The sequence below is a fragment of the Mirounga leonina genome, unplaced genomic scaffold (assembly GCF_011800145.1).
Source record: "Mirounga leonina isolate KUSES-001 unplaced genomic scaffold, KU_Mleo_1.0 Mir_104, whole genome shotgun sequence".
In the NCBI taxonomy this organism is placed as follows: domain Eukaryota; kingdom Metazoa; phylum Chordata; class Mammalia; order Carnivora; family Phocidae; genus Mirounga; species Mirounga leonina.
The window spans coordinates 14356971-14373882 of NW_023270231.1; the positions used below are offsets into that span (position 1 = coordinate 14356971).

The 16912-nt window shown below is 41.3% G+C and overlaps 1 protein-coding gene across 1 annotated transcript in view; it reads left to right on the top strand.

Annotated features, from left to right (window-relative positions):
• DOCK2 (dedicator of cytokinesis 2) overlaps window positions 1-16912 on the top strand; it is a 418491-nt gene that overhangs the window by 187040 nt on the left and 214539 nt on the right. The window contains exon 27 of the mRNA XM_035014007.1: window positions 2095-2190. Coding sequence (XP_034869898.1) covers window positions 2095-2190 — 96 coding nt within the window. The remainder of the gene's footprint in view (window positions 1-2094; window positions 2191-16912) is intronic.

Genomic DNA, 16912 nt, shown 5'->3' on the forward strand with positions numbered 1-16912 from the left:
TTCTTTCTTTCTTTCTTTCTTTCTTTCTTTCTTTCTTTCTTTCTTTCCTCTCTTTCAGCCTCCCCCAACTCTGAATCTATTTTCCTTTCACCGGTTACATTAAGAGACAAACTACAGTTGAGTTGAACGCAGCAATGTTTAATGAGGTGCTTATGAATGAGTATGAGTAGTTATCCCCTTTTTTAGCCACCGTTTCTTAAGCATTTTGTTTATGTCAGGCTTTGTCTGGGCCCTGGAGACACAGGCTGTTCCCAAATTCCAGCTTCCATTTCCAGACCTTCACAGTGTGTTGTGTCATGGTTTTCAGCCATCAGAATAACCCGCATAAAATTCAGAAGTTACTGATGCCCAGGCTAGTTCTCAGACCCACAGAATCTCCTACTGTGTAATTAGGCAAGTGCATTGTCCCAGAATTACATGTGTCACTTTTAAGTCCACATCAACCTCGAAAGACTAGTGAGAGAATCTTCCATAGTTTGTAGATGACAAAATTAAAGCTCAGGGAGGTTAAGTTATAAGTGAGAGCACACAGCTGGTAAGGGCAGAGTTGGAACCTGTCAGACCTAGAGCTGCTGATCTTAAAATCCCAAGGCCTAAACTATGGAGAGAGCCAAGACGTCCATCGACAGATGAATGGATAAAGAAGATGTGGTATATATATACAATGCAATATTATGCAGCCATCAAAAGGAATGAAATCTTGCCATTTGCAATGATGTGAATGGAACTGGAGGGTATTATGCTGAGTGAAATAAGTCAATCAGAGAAAGACATGTGTCATGTGATCTCACTGATATGAGGAATTCTTAATCTCAGGAAACAAACTGAGGGTTGCTGAAGTGGGGGGGGGGTGGGAGGGATGGGGTGGCTGGGTGATAGACATTGGGGAGTGTATGTGCTGTGGTGAGCACTGTGAATTGTGTAAGACTGATGAATCACAGACCTGTACCTCTGAAACAAATAATACATTATATGTTAAAAAAAAAGAAGACAGTAGGAAGGGAAAAATGAAGGGGGGGAAATCGGAGGGAGACACGAACCATGAGAGACGATGGACTCTGAGAAACAAACTGAGGGTTCTAAAGGGGAGGGGGATGGGGGGATGGGTTAGCCTGGTGATGGGTATTAAAGAGGGCACGCATTGAATGGAGCACTGGGTGTTATATGCAAACAATGAATCATGGAACACTACATCAAAAACTAATGATGTAATGTATGGTGATTAACATAATAAAATAAAAAAAAAAGTAAAAAAAAAAAATCCCAAGGCCTTTGCACTTGGCCATGACCACCCTCCCAGATGTGCATAGATAAAACTCTGTGCCTTAAGGGTATGCTGGTGAAAGGATTTGAGAATGTAGTGAATCTGCATTGTAAATATTCCTGAAACCCTTGCGCATCATAGCAAATGCTCAAAAAGCATCGGTTAAGTTCTACCCAAGGTTCAGTGATTTGTATTGAAAGTGCCCTACAAATGTTACAATAACTCACCATGGATTTCCCCCAAGATAGATAACACAGCTTCTACTGTATAAGCTCTCCCATGGTTATAGTTTCCATCACATAAGGCCAGTCCTGGACTCCAGAAACATTTCCTCCTCTATTTGTCCCTTAAGCTCAGTGGTGATAGTGACTTCCTTCTATTGCTAATGCCTAGGTTATTTTGTTTTGTGACTCAGCTTTTTCATCACCCATATAACCTGCAGTAAATTCCCTCCTTATTCCAGGTTAGATTCTGATTGTTACACCAATGAAGAAACCAAACTTCAGAGAAGTAGCCAATAGCACAATAATTCTGCAGTTAGTATTCTAAAACAACAGTTTCTGATTCCAGAGTTAAGCTCTTAATCTTTGCCTTATATTTAGTAAAATTTAGTGAAATTTAGTGAAATTCCTGGTGCCAGTGCCAGGTGGTGATGGCCATGGGGATACGATGATAATGACTATAATGATGATGATGGTGGTACTGGTGTTGGCACGGGTGGTGGAGATCTTGGTGATCACCGTGTCTGACTGCTGTTGTATGTCCTTTGGAAGAGATGTGCAGATACAATGTCTGGTTGTCACACAGATGTCTCTGATTGTGTGTTTCAGGCCTTCACCTACCACCATATCCAAGAAATCATGGTCCAGCTTCTTCGAACAGTGAACCGGACAGTCATCACAATGGGACGGGATCATGTTCTGATTGTGAGTAGATCTCTTCCTCTTGTCAAACATTTCAAACTGCTCAGGGTCAAGGAATGGATTTTCTGGAACACCAGGTCATGTTGAACACCTAGCACCAATCGCTACTGTGTTTTGGAGTGCAACGGTTAGATTTTTCTTATCTGAGTTGGGATAACATGAGAGTTAACTCAAAGTTGATGAAATAAAACAAGGCTTAAGACTTGTCCACCAAGTTGAGTGTATCAGTGGGGATGGAATGTCGCTGGTAAAGATGGAAGACTAAGGAAGTTTTTGTAAGTGGGCCAGGCAGAATGTTCCCCATTCACATCCACCAGGAGCCTTTCCTTTTGGACTAGAGTCAAGCAATGCCCAGTCTTAGGGTCCTGTGAGCTTGGTTTTCTAAGTGGATTCACTGTATGTTAACTCTGCCCACAGACATTAGTTAATTCAAGTCACTGCTAAGTTTGGGGTTAGTCTTTTGTACGAAGGCTGTATTCTAAAGATCGGGAGATTCCTGCCTCATAGTCAGATTATTTTCCCTCTCCAGACAGAGCCCATCTCTAACTCTTTAACCTTTGCCCATCTTGCTTTAAACCATGGGCCAAAAATGATTCTTACAGGGGCCAGTCACCAACGTAAATGAGTATGTTCGACTATGTCACTCCTCTGCTCAAACTCACTATTGATTTCCCATCTCACTCAAAATAAAATCCAAACTATTGCTAGGGCCTGAAGTGCTCTCTGATTCTTGTCTCTTACACCTAAAACATGATTGTATTTACTGTTGCCTAAGCTTGACCTATCTCTGCCTCAGGTCTGAGGGCTTGTTTCCTCATGTAAATCTGATCTTGGCTCAGGTGTCACCTAATTAGAGAGGCTTCCCTGTCCTGATTACCCTGTCTTTAATACCCAGCACCTCACCATCCTCTTTCCATCTCTGCACCTTACTTCTTTATGTTTCTTAGAACTTATCACCACCTGAAATATATATATATATAGCCCTCGATTGATTGATTGTCTGGCTCTGCTTGTGAGAAAATGAGCTCCAGAATGTAAGGATTTCATCTGTTTCATTCATTTGTATTTCCAAACCCTACAATATCGCCCTGCATATAGTATGTACTTGATAAATATTTGTTGAATGAATGAGCAAATGAATGAATGAATGAAGTGCACCAGACAGGGACTCTAATATTTAATGAGGACAAGCGCTTCTCAGCTATGATTTCACACCATGTGGAATTGGGCCATACAGTTGCCAGAACTCCCAACTTCTCAAGAGAAACTGAAAATGTGAAATTTCCTGATATTTAAGTGTTGGCAGCTAATAAAAAATATATTTATAAACATTCTCTGAGCCCCAAACAGCTGGATTCAGCTTTCAGGAAGCCAGTTTGGGATCTCAGCTAGGTTTGGGATGTTGATTGTTCATACGCTATAGTCCCACTTCATGGATACAGAACATAAGGTGCTGAGATTATTTTAAAAGTAGGTGGGCAAGGATTTGATCCTGAGAAGCAGCGGAGTGTAACAATTTTCTTTAGACCCATTTGGTTCTGTTCAGTCATGTCAATACATGTTTACTTAATGTATACTGTGTGCATTTAAAGCAGTGTTGACATCCATAGAGAGTGCCAGCAGGTCAGGTGCTCCTGCCTTCCTGGGGTAGGTAGCCATGTAAATTGGTCTTTGTCATTTGTCTCACTTACTATCCTTCCACCTTAGAAGTATCACCATTCCTTATTCAGTTACAAGCTTCCATATCTGTGGTTTCCATAACACTCCTTAGATAAGCATTTTATGACCTCCCTAATCTTTATTCCCTTTCTTTGGAGCCAGACCTAAAGATGATCATCAATCCATTTGACTCATTCTGTATATAGCAGGTCTTAACTCTCTGTCTGTCCTTTAGAACACTCATCCTTTAAAACAGTGCCTGGATCATAGGAAGTGCCAAATAACTGGTGTCTTACTATTTTCTTTTCTATCTGGTACAATGCGTCTCTCTGTTCCTTTGCATTATCGACATAGGCAAGTGGGCCTAGTTTGGCCCTCATTCACTACGGACCATTGTCTGAGCCTTTCATTTGATCCTCTCTCACCCTTCCAACACACATTCCTCATTGCTGCCGCATTAATCTTTGCCAGGACACTCCTGTACTCTGGAATGTTCTGTGGGTCCCCACTCTCTACCAAATTAAGTCTTACAACCATTCTCAGCTTCTGTGATCTGGCCATAACCACATTTCTCAGCTTTTTCATCTACTTTTCTCGATCCAGATATTCAGCCAAAATGGATGTCTGGATATTACCCAAACATGCCTGGCATTTTCTAACTCATGCTGCTTTCTTTGTCTGGAATTCCTTAGTATGCCGTCTCAATCTGTTGAAATCCTACCTAGTCTTCAAGGTCCAGCACAAATGCATCCCTTAGGATGCTGCTCAAATCTCACCAACCTGGTCGGGAACTCCCTACCTCTTCTAAATCACACAGCTCTTTTTCTTCCTTTGCTTGCTTGCTTTTAGTTTTATTGGAGTGAAATTTACATGCTTTAAAATTTAACCATTGTAAGTATTCAGTTTGATGAGTTTCAGTAAATGTGTAGTGGTACAACCATGACCATAACTCAGTTGCTAACACTTCCTTCATTGCCGAAAGTTCCATTTGCTGTCTGTCTGCATCCCACCCCTACTCCTCCACCCCTACTCCAGCTCTGAGCAACCACTCTTCTACTCTCTTCTCTGTAGATTGCCTTTTTTTGGAAATATCATGTAAGTGAAATTATACAATTCAGTGTCTTTTGTGTCTGGCTTCTTTCCTTAGCATAATGTTTTTGAAGTTCATCCAAATTTTAAGGTATATCAGTACTGAATTCCTTTTTATTGCTGAATAGTATTACACTGTATGAATATGGCACACTTTGTTTATCCATTCTCTAGTTGATAGACATTTGAATTGTTTCCAACTTTTGGCTATTAGAAATAACATTGCTCTGAGTAGTCACATAAAATTTTTGTGTGAACATATTTTAATTTCTCTTGTGTAGAAATCTAGAAGTGGAATTGCTAGGACATATGGGAAGCATATGTCTAACTTTATAAGGAAGTACCAAGCTGTTTTCTATAGTGGCCATTTTATATTCCCATAAGCACTATGAGGGTTCTAGTTTATCTACATCCTCACCAATACTTAGTATTGTCAGTCTTTTGGATTTTAACAATTTTAGTGGATTTATAACAATTCTAGTGGTGTCTCATTGTGGTTTTAATTTGCATTTCTCTGGAGACTAATGATGTTTCTGTGTACTCTCTCCTTTTCTTTCTTTCTTTCTTTTTTTTTTTTTTTTTTTTGAGACATTTCTATCTCTGAACTTACCATACTAGCTCCTCCCTTATACCACAGAACTTTTAAGGCTTGGACTTATCTATAAAATGGGGTAATAATAGACCTTCCTCATAGAGTTCCTGTGGGAATTAAATGAAATAACATGTGAAAAGCATTTGCACATGTGTTTCTTGTACATAATATTCATTTATTTATTCATTCACTATTTTATGAGAACCTCTTATATACTTAGCATAAAGACTCAAAAATGAGTCAGGCATGGTCTGTGTCCTCAAGGAAACCATGACCTCCTTCGATGGGATGTCTCTCAAATACCTCAGACTCACTGTGTCCCAAACACAGCTCATCACCAGCCCCCTGGAGCCTGCTCCACACTCTCTCTTCATTTAGGACCTCAGTTTATGGTACTGACCTCCTAGAACTCTAGGAGCTGCCCTTGACTGCTCCCTCTTACTCACCTGCCTGTCCTTCTAGGCTCCCACTAAATCCTGCTGTTTTCTGCACATCTGGCTTCAGTCCCTCTGCACCTGCCCCCCCCCAATTTGCCCTCAGAGCCCCTGTACACTTTCAGTCATTGGGCTCATTGTACTTAGTCCGTTGTAAGGTGATTTTCTGTCTCTGTGTTCCAGCCTCCCTACATTCTGTGGATGCCCTTGAGGGCAGGGACCATGTTTTACTCACTCTTTTATCTTCAGCTTCCAGCAGTGTGCCTGGCATACCATGGGTACTCAATAAATGTTTGTTAAGCAAATGAATGAGTGAAATAATCCCTAGAAATACTGTGTTATTCCATACCTTCATGTATTTGTATATGCCTTTCTCTGGGGTTGGAATGCTTTTCGTTCTTCAAAGTATGTTTTCTCTAATTATCAGGACCCCATATCTCAGGTAGTATGGGAGCAATATAAGGAATTGTCTGTTCATACTTTTCCTGTCCCCTGGGCTGATTCCAGGAGCCTTGCAGAGGTTCTAAGTTGCAAGCTGTGTCATCAGTCTCAGTGACTCTTGAGTTTGTTGGTGTAATTACAAGAGTGCTGTGTGGGGAGTACTGGAGGTGTGTAGAAACACACCTTAGCATAAGGAACGTGCCTGAACTAGAAGGAAGGAATAACCAGGTTTTTCTTAAGATGTAGCTTCATTTTCACAAAATAGTCCTTTCCAGCACTTCTTGGAATAGAAATATCTCCTCCAAATTAAAGAAAATGAAGTTGGAAAGTAATTACTCAGAGGTCATGAGTCCCTGTCTTATTGCTGAAGGCCCCAATTTAATTTCAAATTGAAGTTTGACAAGAAGGAGAGAGCCCCATTCCAACCATCACTTTTAATTTTCCATATATAATTTTTATTGGTCAGTTTCCATTGCCTGGGAATATTAAACAATCAGTATTTATAACAAACACCAGACATGTCTAATACTTCTGAAATCCTGAGAAGGCCTCGATTGGATGTGGGGTGGCTGGTTGTTGGCACGTCATTACGTGGGATTAAATAGTGACTTCTTTTTTTTATTAGTAGGAGCAGGAACATTATGATAAAAGGTGTTAGCTATTAAAATTACAGGAACCACAGGGCTAGGATGGATCGCTTCTTGTGCACAGCACAGTGTAATTATCATTTGCTGAAAATAACCATTCCTGATTTTTTCTGTAAATTGCTTGCCTAAACAATGAAGTGTTGATGATGACAAATGAGCAGAAGGAAAATTTACAAAAACAAAAAGTAAAAAAACTTTTACATGACTGCTGCCCTCTCTTTTCTTTGTCAGAGTCTAATCAATCAGATATACATTTATTTACTAAAGTTACCGAGGGCTTTGAGGCTGAGAAAGGCAGCATGGTTTGGTAGAAAGGACATTTTGGGTAAGAGAATGGGAGAATATTTTTTTATTTGAGTATAATTAAATACAGTGTTTGTTACATTAGTTTCTGGTATACAATACAGTGATTCAACAATTCCACACATTTCTCAGTGCTCATCAAGGTAAGTGTACTCTTAATTCCATTTATCTATTTCGCCCATCCCCTTACCCATCTCCCCTCCGGCAACCATCAGTTATTCTCTGTCTTTAAGAGTGAACAGGAGAAATTTTCCATACTTGTTCTGCAGAGTTGGCTCTATGATTTTATGCCAATGTCACCCTTTTAGACTTTGGTTTCTTCTGTGCGATGAACTCTATCATTTTTTAGATCTTTTTCATATATCTAAGTTTTCTGATTTGGCCAATGCCTATTCTCTTTTTCCATCTTCCAAGATCCTGAGTCAGAGACATAAAACAGATTTTTCTTCATGGGCCAACTCTGGTGGGTTGGTAATAGCGGTCTGTAGTACTACACCGAGAAAGACTCAGAGGCTACATCTTAGCTCAGGGAAAGGAGTAATGATTAGGAATGTCTGTCATAAGCATAAGCTTAGAAAACTGATGTATGCAAGGTACTTGCAAATATTACATATTGACCAAAATCATTGGTGTTTTTCTGGCCCAGTCCAAAAGCTCTTGTAGAACCAGTATTCTCTTCCACATATATCTGGTTCTTTTAAGAAGGTTGTGGTATAAGAGCAGAAGAGCAATGGAAAAAAAAAAAAAACACAACACAATAATCTGAGAACTTAACATTTTACCAGGGAATGGTTTCTATGTGCTACATGTCATATTTTATCAAATAAGCACCATGATTTTATGTGCCCATAAGAAAGAGAATCTGCTACCAATTAAACTGTGACACAGTGGCTTATCATTGCATTGATTGTAATCTTCAGAGATATTAAAAACAAGTTGGATTCTAAATCCCAACTGTGTGATGGAGCACATCTTTGAGTCCTCATGGGTAATTATCATCACATGTCCCATGGTTTGGGAGAGTAGACTGACTGAGCCCCAGAGGATGAAAGTATCATGGCCAAAGTCACACAGCTAGTGGCAAGGTGGGATGCAAACTGGGGATGTCCGACATCTGAGCATGTGTCTCTTGCGTTCTCCCATTGGTCTTGGAGCAGTGCGAGGAAAACTTTCCAGACTCATTTGTGGATCTGAGGGGTGTTGTCTCAGGGAACCTTCCCTGGCCAGTGCATCCTGCTGCTGACTTCTCTACAGAAGGCTGTCCCCTGTATCTGGCCTCCTTAGTGCTGAGGATGGACAATCTCATAGAGAGAATCAACCAGGGAACTTAAACACTGCCAGAAAATCTTGGAAGGGAAACAATCTGGTAATTTTGTTGAAATTGGGATCTAGCTCTTATTTCCAGTAATTAAAATAAGCCTCTGGGTGATATATTTTGGGCCTAATTACCCCGGTTTTTGCAGAGGAGTCTATTGAGTGATTAAATAAAGGTAAATGTAGTTGACATCATGCCAGCTCTGGAAATTCAGAGTAGTTTGTTCAAAAAGGGAAAAAAAACAACTGGAAATCATCCCACCCTCCACTGCTTCACCTCACAATAGCACTGAAGACTCCATAAAACACCTGAGTCATCCAAGAGCCAGGCTTTCAAAGCTCTAACTTCACTTTCCAAATGGCAAATGGCCCACCCACATGACCACTCTCTGACAAACTTTGAGCTCACAGACTCCAGGATGCCTGGGCAGGGGTCATAGCACGAAAGTTAGTGCCAACTCCACCCATCCCCGTCCCATGGAGAGCAGGCATAAGTACAGTCCAGGACACGAGGGTGTGAGATTCCAAGCCAGAATCGATTGGTTGACTCATGACCCTCACTCAGCAACCCAACACTTTGTTAACAAATAATATTTCTAATAAAACTATCACTTATTGAGCAAATAGTCTATATTCCAGGCAGAGAACTAAGCACTTTATGTTTCTTACCTCTTAACCCACCTCAGGTACTCATATTTTACAGATGAGGTAACTGAGGCACAGAGAGGTTGTATAACTTGCCTTTAGTCACATAACTTGTGAGTGGAAAAACTGGGATTTGAACCCAGGCAAAAACTGTTTATAGAGCTCCTCTAAGCATTTCATGTACTCCTACATTATGAAGACCCTAAGTCGTTCTTTAGGCATCAAATAGTCTAAAGGTGATAATGAACACCTTCACCCTAGCTGCTGCTCTACCAAGACTGTGCAGTCTGGTGAGATGACCTATGTGGCAACTTTCAGAAACCTCTGAAATGGCACTGGGTTTTGGTGGCTTTGTAATGACAATGATATCTTTAGGATTGATCTCCTCAATTCTGGGAACCTGTAAAATCAAAACAAGAACCTTGAGTGTTGGTACTTATGAAACACCAGGTTTAACGGAAGACAAAGCTAGAATGGAGGTGTGAAATTATCTCACACCTCCTTCTCCTTCTGTGTGCAGTTTGTCCCCCCATGCTCTTGAGCAGACTGCCAGGTTCTAGGTCTAAAAGCTTCTCAAATCCAAAGCCTCCCTCCGCCACCAATGCCACTAGCACATGTCTGGCCATGACTATCTCTCACTGCTGCCACTGCTGCAGCTGCTAATAAGACACATTGTCTCCACTCTTGTCCCTTTCGAATTTTTCACATCGTAGCCCATGAGGTCTTATAAAGTAGAACTTTCTGGTGAGGAGCATCAATGGGCCCACAGTGGCCAAAGATAAAGGTCCAGCTGCTCACTATGGCCTTCAGTGTGCCCAGTATGATGGCCTGCCTCTTTCCCCCATACTCTTTACCTCCCACTTTTGTGCTAACTCAATGGAACTGCTCTGTTAGTTACAGAATGTTCCTTTTCTCCTTTGCATTCCATTCCAAATGGCACTTGCATGACGTTCCCTCTGTCTAGAATATACTCCTCCTACCCTTCTTTACAAAACCTCCTCAAAACTCCTCTTTCTCCTTCATGTCTTGGCCTCAGAGGCACATCTTGACCCATGTTCCACTCATGGAAGTTGGGACCCCTCTGCTCTCTTCAGACTGAACCTGCCTCATGTACTCATCATACTGTCGTGAGAACATTCTTCCTAGCACTACAGAACAATGTCTTCATCACTTCTGCATTTAGAGGAAACACTGGGTCCCTGGCATATAGGATGACCTCAGTTAATACCTGCTGAAGTAATGGAAGATTTCTGCTATTTATTTCATTTACATACAAACCATCTTTCTTTTCCTTAGCATATAAGCATTACTATTATCACCCTTATGGCATGATTAGGTTAGGAAGGTAAGAGAGAAAAGAGAATTATTATTGAATAACTGGACCAAATGGAAAGAATTAGGGGGAGGGTGTATTCATTCTCTTCAGAGGATGCATATGTCAGTGATAATCACAGTGAACATTTCGAGGGTGCTTACTGTGTGGCAGAGATGGCACTTTGAGGATATTATCACATTTAATCTGTGAGGTTGACCAAAATTATGATCCCCTCTCAGAAAGGAAACAGTGATCAGAGGGTTTAAGCCTCTTGTCCAGCATCACACACCTGAGAAGGAGGAAGATAGAATCCAAATCCAGGTCTACAGAATTCGAAGCCACCATTTTAAGCATTTCACTGTTCATGTCTGGGACATTGTTTTTCTGAGATAAAACTTGAGAAAAATTAAGGAGTAAATGTGTGTGCATGTGTTGGGGCGGGGGGTCAGGTTAAGAAAGAGAATAAACATTATACAAGAGACATGAAATTCCATTTGATAAAAAAAAGGTGGCATCATTAGCTTGGGGTAACTTGGTTGCCACTTGATCTGGTCATATAGAGGGTGCTTATGTCCTATGGGTGGGTGGCTTTGTTTTAATAAGGATTTTGGTAATTGCATACCAAGGAGTACATGGCCTAAAATATATATGCAAAAAATGAATTAGTATCTCAGCTTCCAAGGAACCCATAACATGTATGTGCAGAAGTCAGTTATTAAAGTAGACTTCATGTAATTGGGTCTATTTCTTCAATGGCATGAAAAATTTGAAAAGGTGGAGAAGAAGGGTTAGGGGTTTGTAAGAGGAAACGGCATCTCTTGCCTTATCTCCATCTCATGGTCTGTGAAATCTCTCATTCCTCAAGATCATCTTTCTTCAGTGACCTCATTGTTCTTTGTCCATTTTTCAATTACAGCATTATCATATCATAAAGGAATTTTCTCTTTACCTATCTTTGTTCCACAGTTGACTAAGATTCTTGAGGAAAGGGATGGCATCCCATTATCTTTGGGGTTCCTCTCTGTAGGCCCAGGGTTTGGCAGGTGGCAGGTGTTTATCCAAGCCATGGGAGTGAATGAATGGAAAGAACAAACTAATTGAAAGTACAGATTAATGTCTAGTTTTAAAAGAATTCTGATTTAAAAAATAAGATGCGAGAAGATTTGTTTCATGTCAAGCTTTCATATAAAGCTTTTCTATATAAAATTCCCAAATAATCTACTAGCCCTGTGTGGTAGAATTCTTTTAGACAAATTAAAGTTTTAGAGCTGGGGCATAAAAAAGAGCTGGTTTCATTCTCCAAACCTTCCTTCTGTTTGATGATGAGCCACAGAGATGGGAATTAAAGGGAAATTGTTAAAACAGCTACTGCATCCTCCCTGGCCTGCCCAGTCAAGCAGACCTCTGCTCTGAGGACAGAATGCTCATAGGTAATAAGCACACGCCTGTTGCTGCTGCCGCCATGACAGTCTTGCACATGGCGCCGGGACACATGCCTTGTGGTTCTGCAAGGGAGGTGAGCTGAGGCCTCCACTGGCCAGCAGCATGTTTCCTATCAGTACCCAGAGGCGGGGAGGCAGAGACTGAGTTTGGGAATTGTAAGATGAGTACTTAGGAAATGCATGACTGGTACGTCATCATCCTGATGAAATTACTTCCAAATATCTCAGTGTCTGTTAGCTTCTGTAAGTGGATCTGGACAGATCTGATTTTGAACAAGTTATTTTAAATGTGTTATTAAAGGTAAGACTTCACTGTATCTCCTGTACTATTATCTGGCACTGGAAGAGAGGCCAGCCTTTTCTTGTCCTTGGGGAACTTTGGAAACTTTAGAATTTCAGAATGTCTGTCGTTTGGGCATTGACTGAGCACTCTCATGCCTAACATTGCTTTTTAAGAGTTGTGGAGTTGGGGCATAGGTTGGAGTTTGAAAGGATTTTGCTAGCTGGGACCTGTTCCTCCTTTTCTTAAGGAGTGAGAAGGCCTTATTCCAGGGCTAGGAAGTCTCTTCACTTCACTAAAATGGGGTTAATAATAGTTATTACCTGTCAATCCCACAGTGAGTATTGAAAAAAAAAAGTATGTGTAGGGGCACCTGGGTGGCTCAGTCGGTTAAGCAACTGCCTTCATCTCAGGTCATCATCCCAGGGTCCTGGGATCAAGCCCTGCATCGGGCTCCCTGCTCCACGGGAAGCCTGCTTCTCCCTCTCCCACTCTCTCTCTCTCTGTGTCTCTGTGTTCCCTCTCTCGCTGTGTCTCTCTCTCTGTCAAATAAATAAAAATTAAGAAATCTTAAAAAAAAAAAGAAGTATGTGTAAAGCTCGTAACACAGGGCTTACCACCTAGCAGGTCTTTGGTAAATAAGAGCCATTATTATTCTCCTTCAGTGCTGGAGTCTTCTCTCGCTTTGATGCAAGTGTTATGATCAGATGACAAATTATTTTGTGGCCCTGGCTGGGGATCTCTCCTGGCTTTGGGAAGTATTTTTAAGCTATTGCTATAGTGGGCCTGTGAATAAAGCCTCCTTGAGATGAAACTGGCCTCCATATGTCTGGTACAAAGGCTTGAGTCCCAGACCAGAAGGAGAAATCCCATTACAGAGGGTCCTTTCCTGTGGGAATGTTGAGGGACTGGAGCTGCCCCATGAGAAACCCTGTTGGCACAACCTCCAATGCAGCAGGCCTCCCCTACAGCGGTCCGGTCCATGCTCTTCTGTCTGGGGCACTGGCCTTTTAAAGAGACTCAAAGAAATCAGTTCTGTCAAATGACCCTTCAAGATCAGATCCCCTTTTTCTAGATTTGTGCTACATTCATATAATGATGCATTTGTGCAGTCATTAAATACTGATGATGATTTTTTAATAACATGAGGAAATTCTATGTCTTAAATATAGAGAAAGGACCAGAGGACCCTAACAACAAGACAGTCATCAGGGACCCTAAAGGCCAGGGAGAGGGAGACATGTGGGCATCATCAGAGGCCCTGGATCTCCCAGAGGTCAGGCCTGGGGGCCCTGCTCTGAAGCTAAAATTATGTTCTTATCTTCTGCTTAAGTGACACATGATTTGTACATTTCTGTAGCTTCACTTTTTCTAAAATGATTTTGCTTTCCTTTTATAATCAGGAAAAAAACCCTCAAACACTATTTCTTTAAAAATAGGAATTAATGAGATAGTCAAACTTAGTGAAGCATTTTCATGTATATAATTTTACTTTTCTTCTAACCAGCCTGTGAAGCCAGAAAGGCAGATGGTTTCATTTTAAAGACAGATGTGGGGGGTGGAGGTGAAAGTACTTGTTCAAAATTGTGCAGAAAATTAGGAGCAGAAGTCAGGAGTCCTGGCCTTGTTCTGGTCTCTCTATCATGGACCGTTTTTGACCTTAACATTTTCATCTTCATTATTTTCTCCCAGTTCATTCAACAAACATATATCAAGCATTTACAGCATCTTGGGCAATGTGATAAACACCTAAAAGGCTTTAGAGATGCAGACGACAATTTCTGTCCCCCAGGACTTTGCTCCCTGGTGGAGATGTGCATGAGAGATTGACAAAAGAAATGTCAAGATAATATAAGCAGCAGCCTGTTCAAAGCGCCACGAGTACTTGGAGGACGGAGTGACTAATCCCATGGCAGGGGCGGGGGATGATCAGAAAAAGTTACAGAGAGGAGGTGACATTTCAATTGCAACTCACTGTCTGCCATAGGAGGTAAGAGCCCAAGCTCCCAAGTTTGGCAGACCTTGAAGGAACTCCAACCTTCAACACCTCAGACTTACAGACTTGGACACATTACTTAGATCCCTCCAAGCCTCAATTATTCTCCTGGAAAATGGGGGTAATTGTAAGCTACCTTGAAACAAATCAGTGAATGGAAGGAAAGCACTTAATAACATCCCATTTTAACTTCAAGAAACTAGAGCCTTTATTATCCTAATTAGTAGTAATATGGCTAATATTCATTTGTTTTCCCCAAATGGAGATTATTCCCCATGATAGATAGGTATTGGAACAATGTCCTAGGTAGAGGGAACAACAGGGCTAAGTCACTGATATGCAATAGCCTCTGACTTTTTAGGAAGGTGGCAAGGAGACGGGCACAGGGGGAAGTAGAGTAGTGGGAAGTTGGCAATGCCTACTAGGTTGGAGTCAGATTGTAAGGACCCTTGTTTGCTGTGGGAGGAATGTTATGTTCTAGGATGGTGGCAGGGTGCTATTAGAGATATACAAGCCAGGAAATGGCAGATGTGTGTCTTAGGGAGATCCCCAGGCAGCCAGGAGGGGGCTAGATCTGACGGAGCTGGACAATTTAAGAGAGAGTAGCCCTTGAAAACCAGTGCAGTCCAGGGGTCTGCATGGAACAGACAAGGGCTCATGATGGCAAAGTCATTCATTTCAGTTAAACAAGGACCTCCTGTATTTAAGACTTTACAAGGTGAGGAAAGCAGTTCCTACTCTCAGAACACCAACTATAATGGGGTAAGAAACAAGGGGAGAATTAGAAATAACTATAATTTAAGACAAATAATCATCCCAAGAGAATAACAAGGACAGCATTAAGAGGGTCAAAAGCGGGGGCGGTGGGGGCGGTGCTGGGGCATGACATCCAGGTGCGTGAATCAGAAAAGGCTGCGTGCTTATTGTCAGAACCCTTCCCCCGCTCACTGGACCATAATAAGCTGTACGAGGCAAGGGCTGCATCTGTGATTTTCTTGACCAGCACAGAGAAGGGAATCAATAACTGTTGGAAAAAGGTGATTATGGACTGGGGTTCATCTGAGAAGTTTCCCTGGTGCTGGTGGATGTGATCGTAGAGTGGAAAGAGAGATCTGTTTCAGGAAATCCGGTCTGGTCAGTGGTAAGTTTGTTGCATGGCTTTGAATTTGCTCCCTTTGATCCCTAACTACAGAAAGCGTATTGTTTTCCATCCTAACAAACAAGCAAACAAAAAACAATGACAACATCTCATGATGTCCCCTCTTCTCCATCACCCATGTGAGATTTCTGCTTGTGGGACTGGATTCAGTCAGGCTTTGGGTACTTGGTGTAAGAGTTACGTGAACCACTCTCGATTTCAACAGTTAAAATGATTCAGCCCATTTGGCTCAGGAGAAAGAAGCCTTTTCTGTCAGCATAACCAGGGTATCACAGTATCGCATGAGCTACCTGGGAAACCAAGTCCAAGCACAAATGGGAGGTCATTGTGTTTAGCTGATGATTTAAAAAAAATGCATATTGAGATTTTGCCAGGAGAAAAAAAAATACTGGTTTAATTTGAGTGAATTTTAATATAATATAGTTATGGATTCCGAGAATTGGTGAGGCCATTCATGATAATAAACCTTTTATTTGCTTTGGAACAAATGATTCTTTGGTGTGATGTTTATTGTCTTTTCATTTTAGTTGTGGTTTAAGCCAAGGCAAAATGCTCTGCCCAACGTGCTTCTTCAGTTAGACAGACCCTGTCTCCTTTAAATTGCATTTTGTATAAAATGGACTAGGTCACATGTAATAAATTTTGGCATTTTAATGGAAACATTATAGAGAAAACAGTTAACAATCTGCTTTAATTTCAAAACTAATTTTCTCTTTCATACAGTAAGGCAGTATCTTGGTAAAATGTGCAAAATGCATTGGGATTTAATTATGATGGCAATTTGTTCTGAAACAAGGTTAAGCCGGACTGTCAATATTCAGAATAAAGGTGTTAGGGGGTTGGCAGTGAGGGTAGGATGAGAGTGGCTTGATGTTCCTGGGTTCTGAGTGCCACGTGGACCACAGAATTACAAGCCCTGGGCACTTACTTGCTAGTCGGTAGAAGGATGAATGTTCCTGGGGGAAAGACAGAGCCTATACACTCCAGTGGGACCATCCCCATATGAGAACTGATAGACAAGGAAAAAAACTGGGAATGATTTTTTTTTTTCATGTCTGTCCACTGCATCCAATTCATTCATTAATTTATTGCTGCAACAGATATTTCAGTTCCATTGTGCTAAGTGCTAGAGATACAAAGGTAAGCAAAAATAAGCAGGATTCTGCCTTAAAACGATTATAGGCTATGAGAGAGAAACACAGTCATCGAGGAATGACACAAATGTATGTACAAGGACAACTGTGTCAAGAACTTTGATGGAGGGATCCCTGGTGCCAGGTGAGTGTACAGGAAGGGTATTTCATGTGATCTAGGGCAGTGGTGGTAGTAGTCTTAGAAAATCTTACCTGGGAGGCCCCAACAGAGCTGGAAACAGGGCAGGGAGGATGACATAGTGTGGATTATTCCAG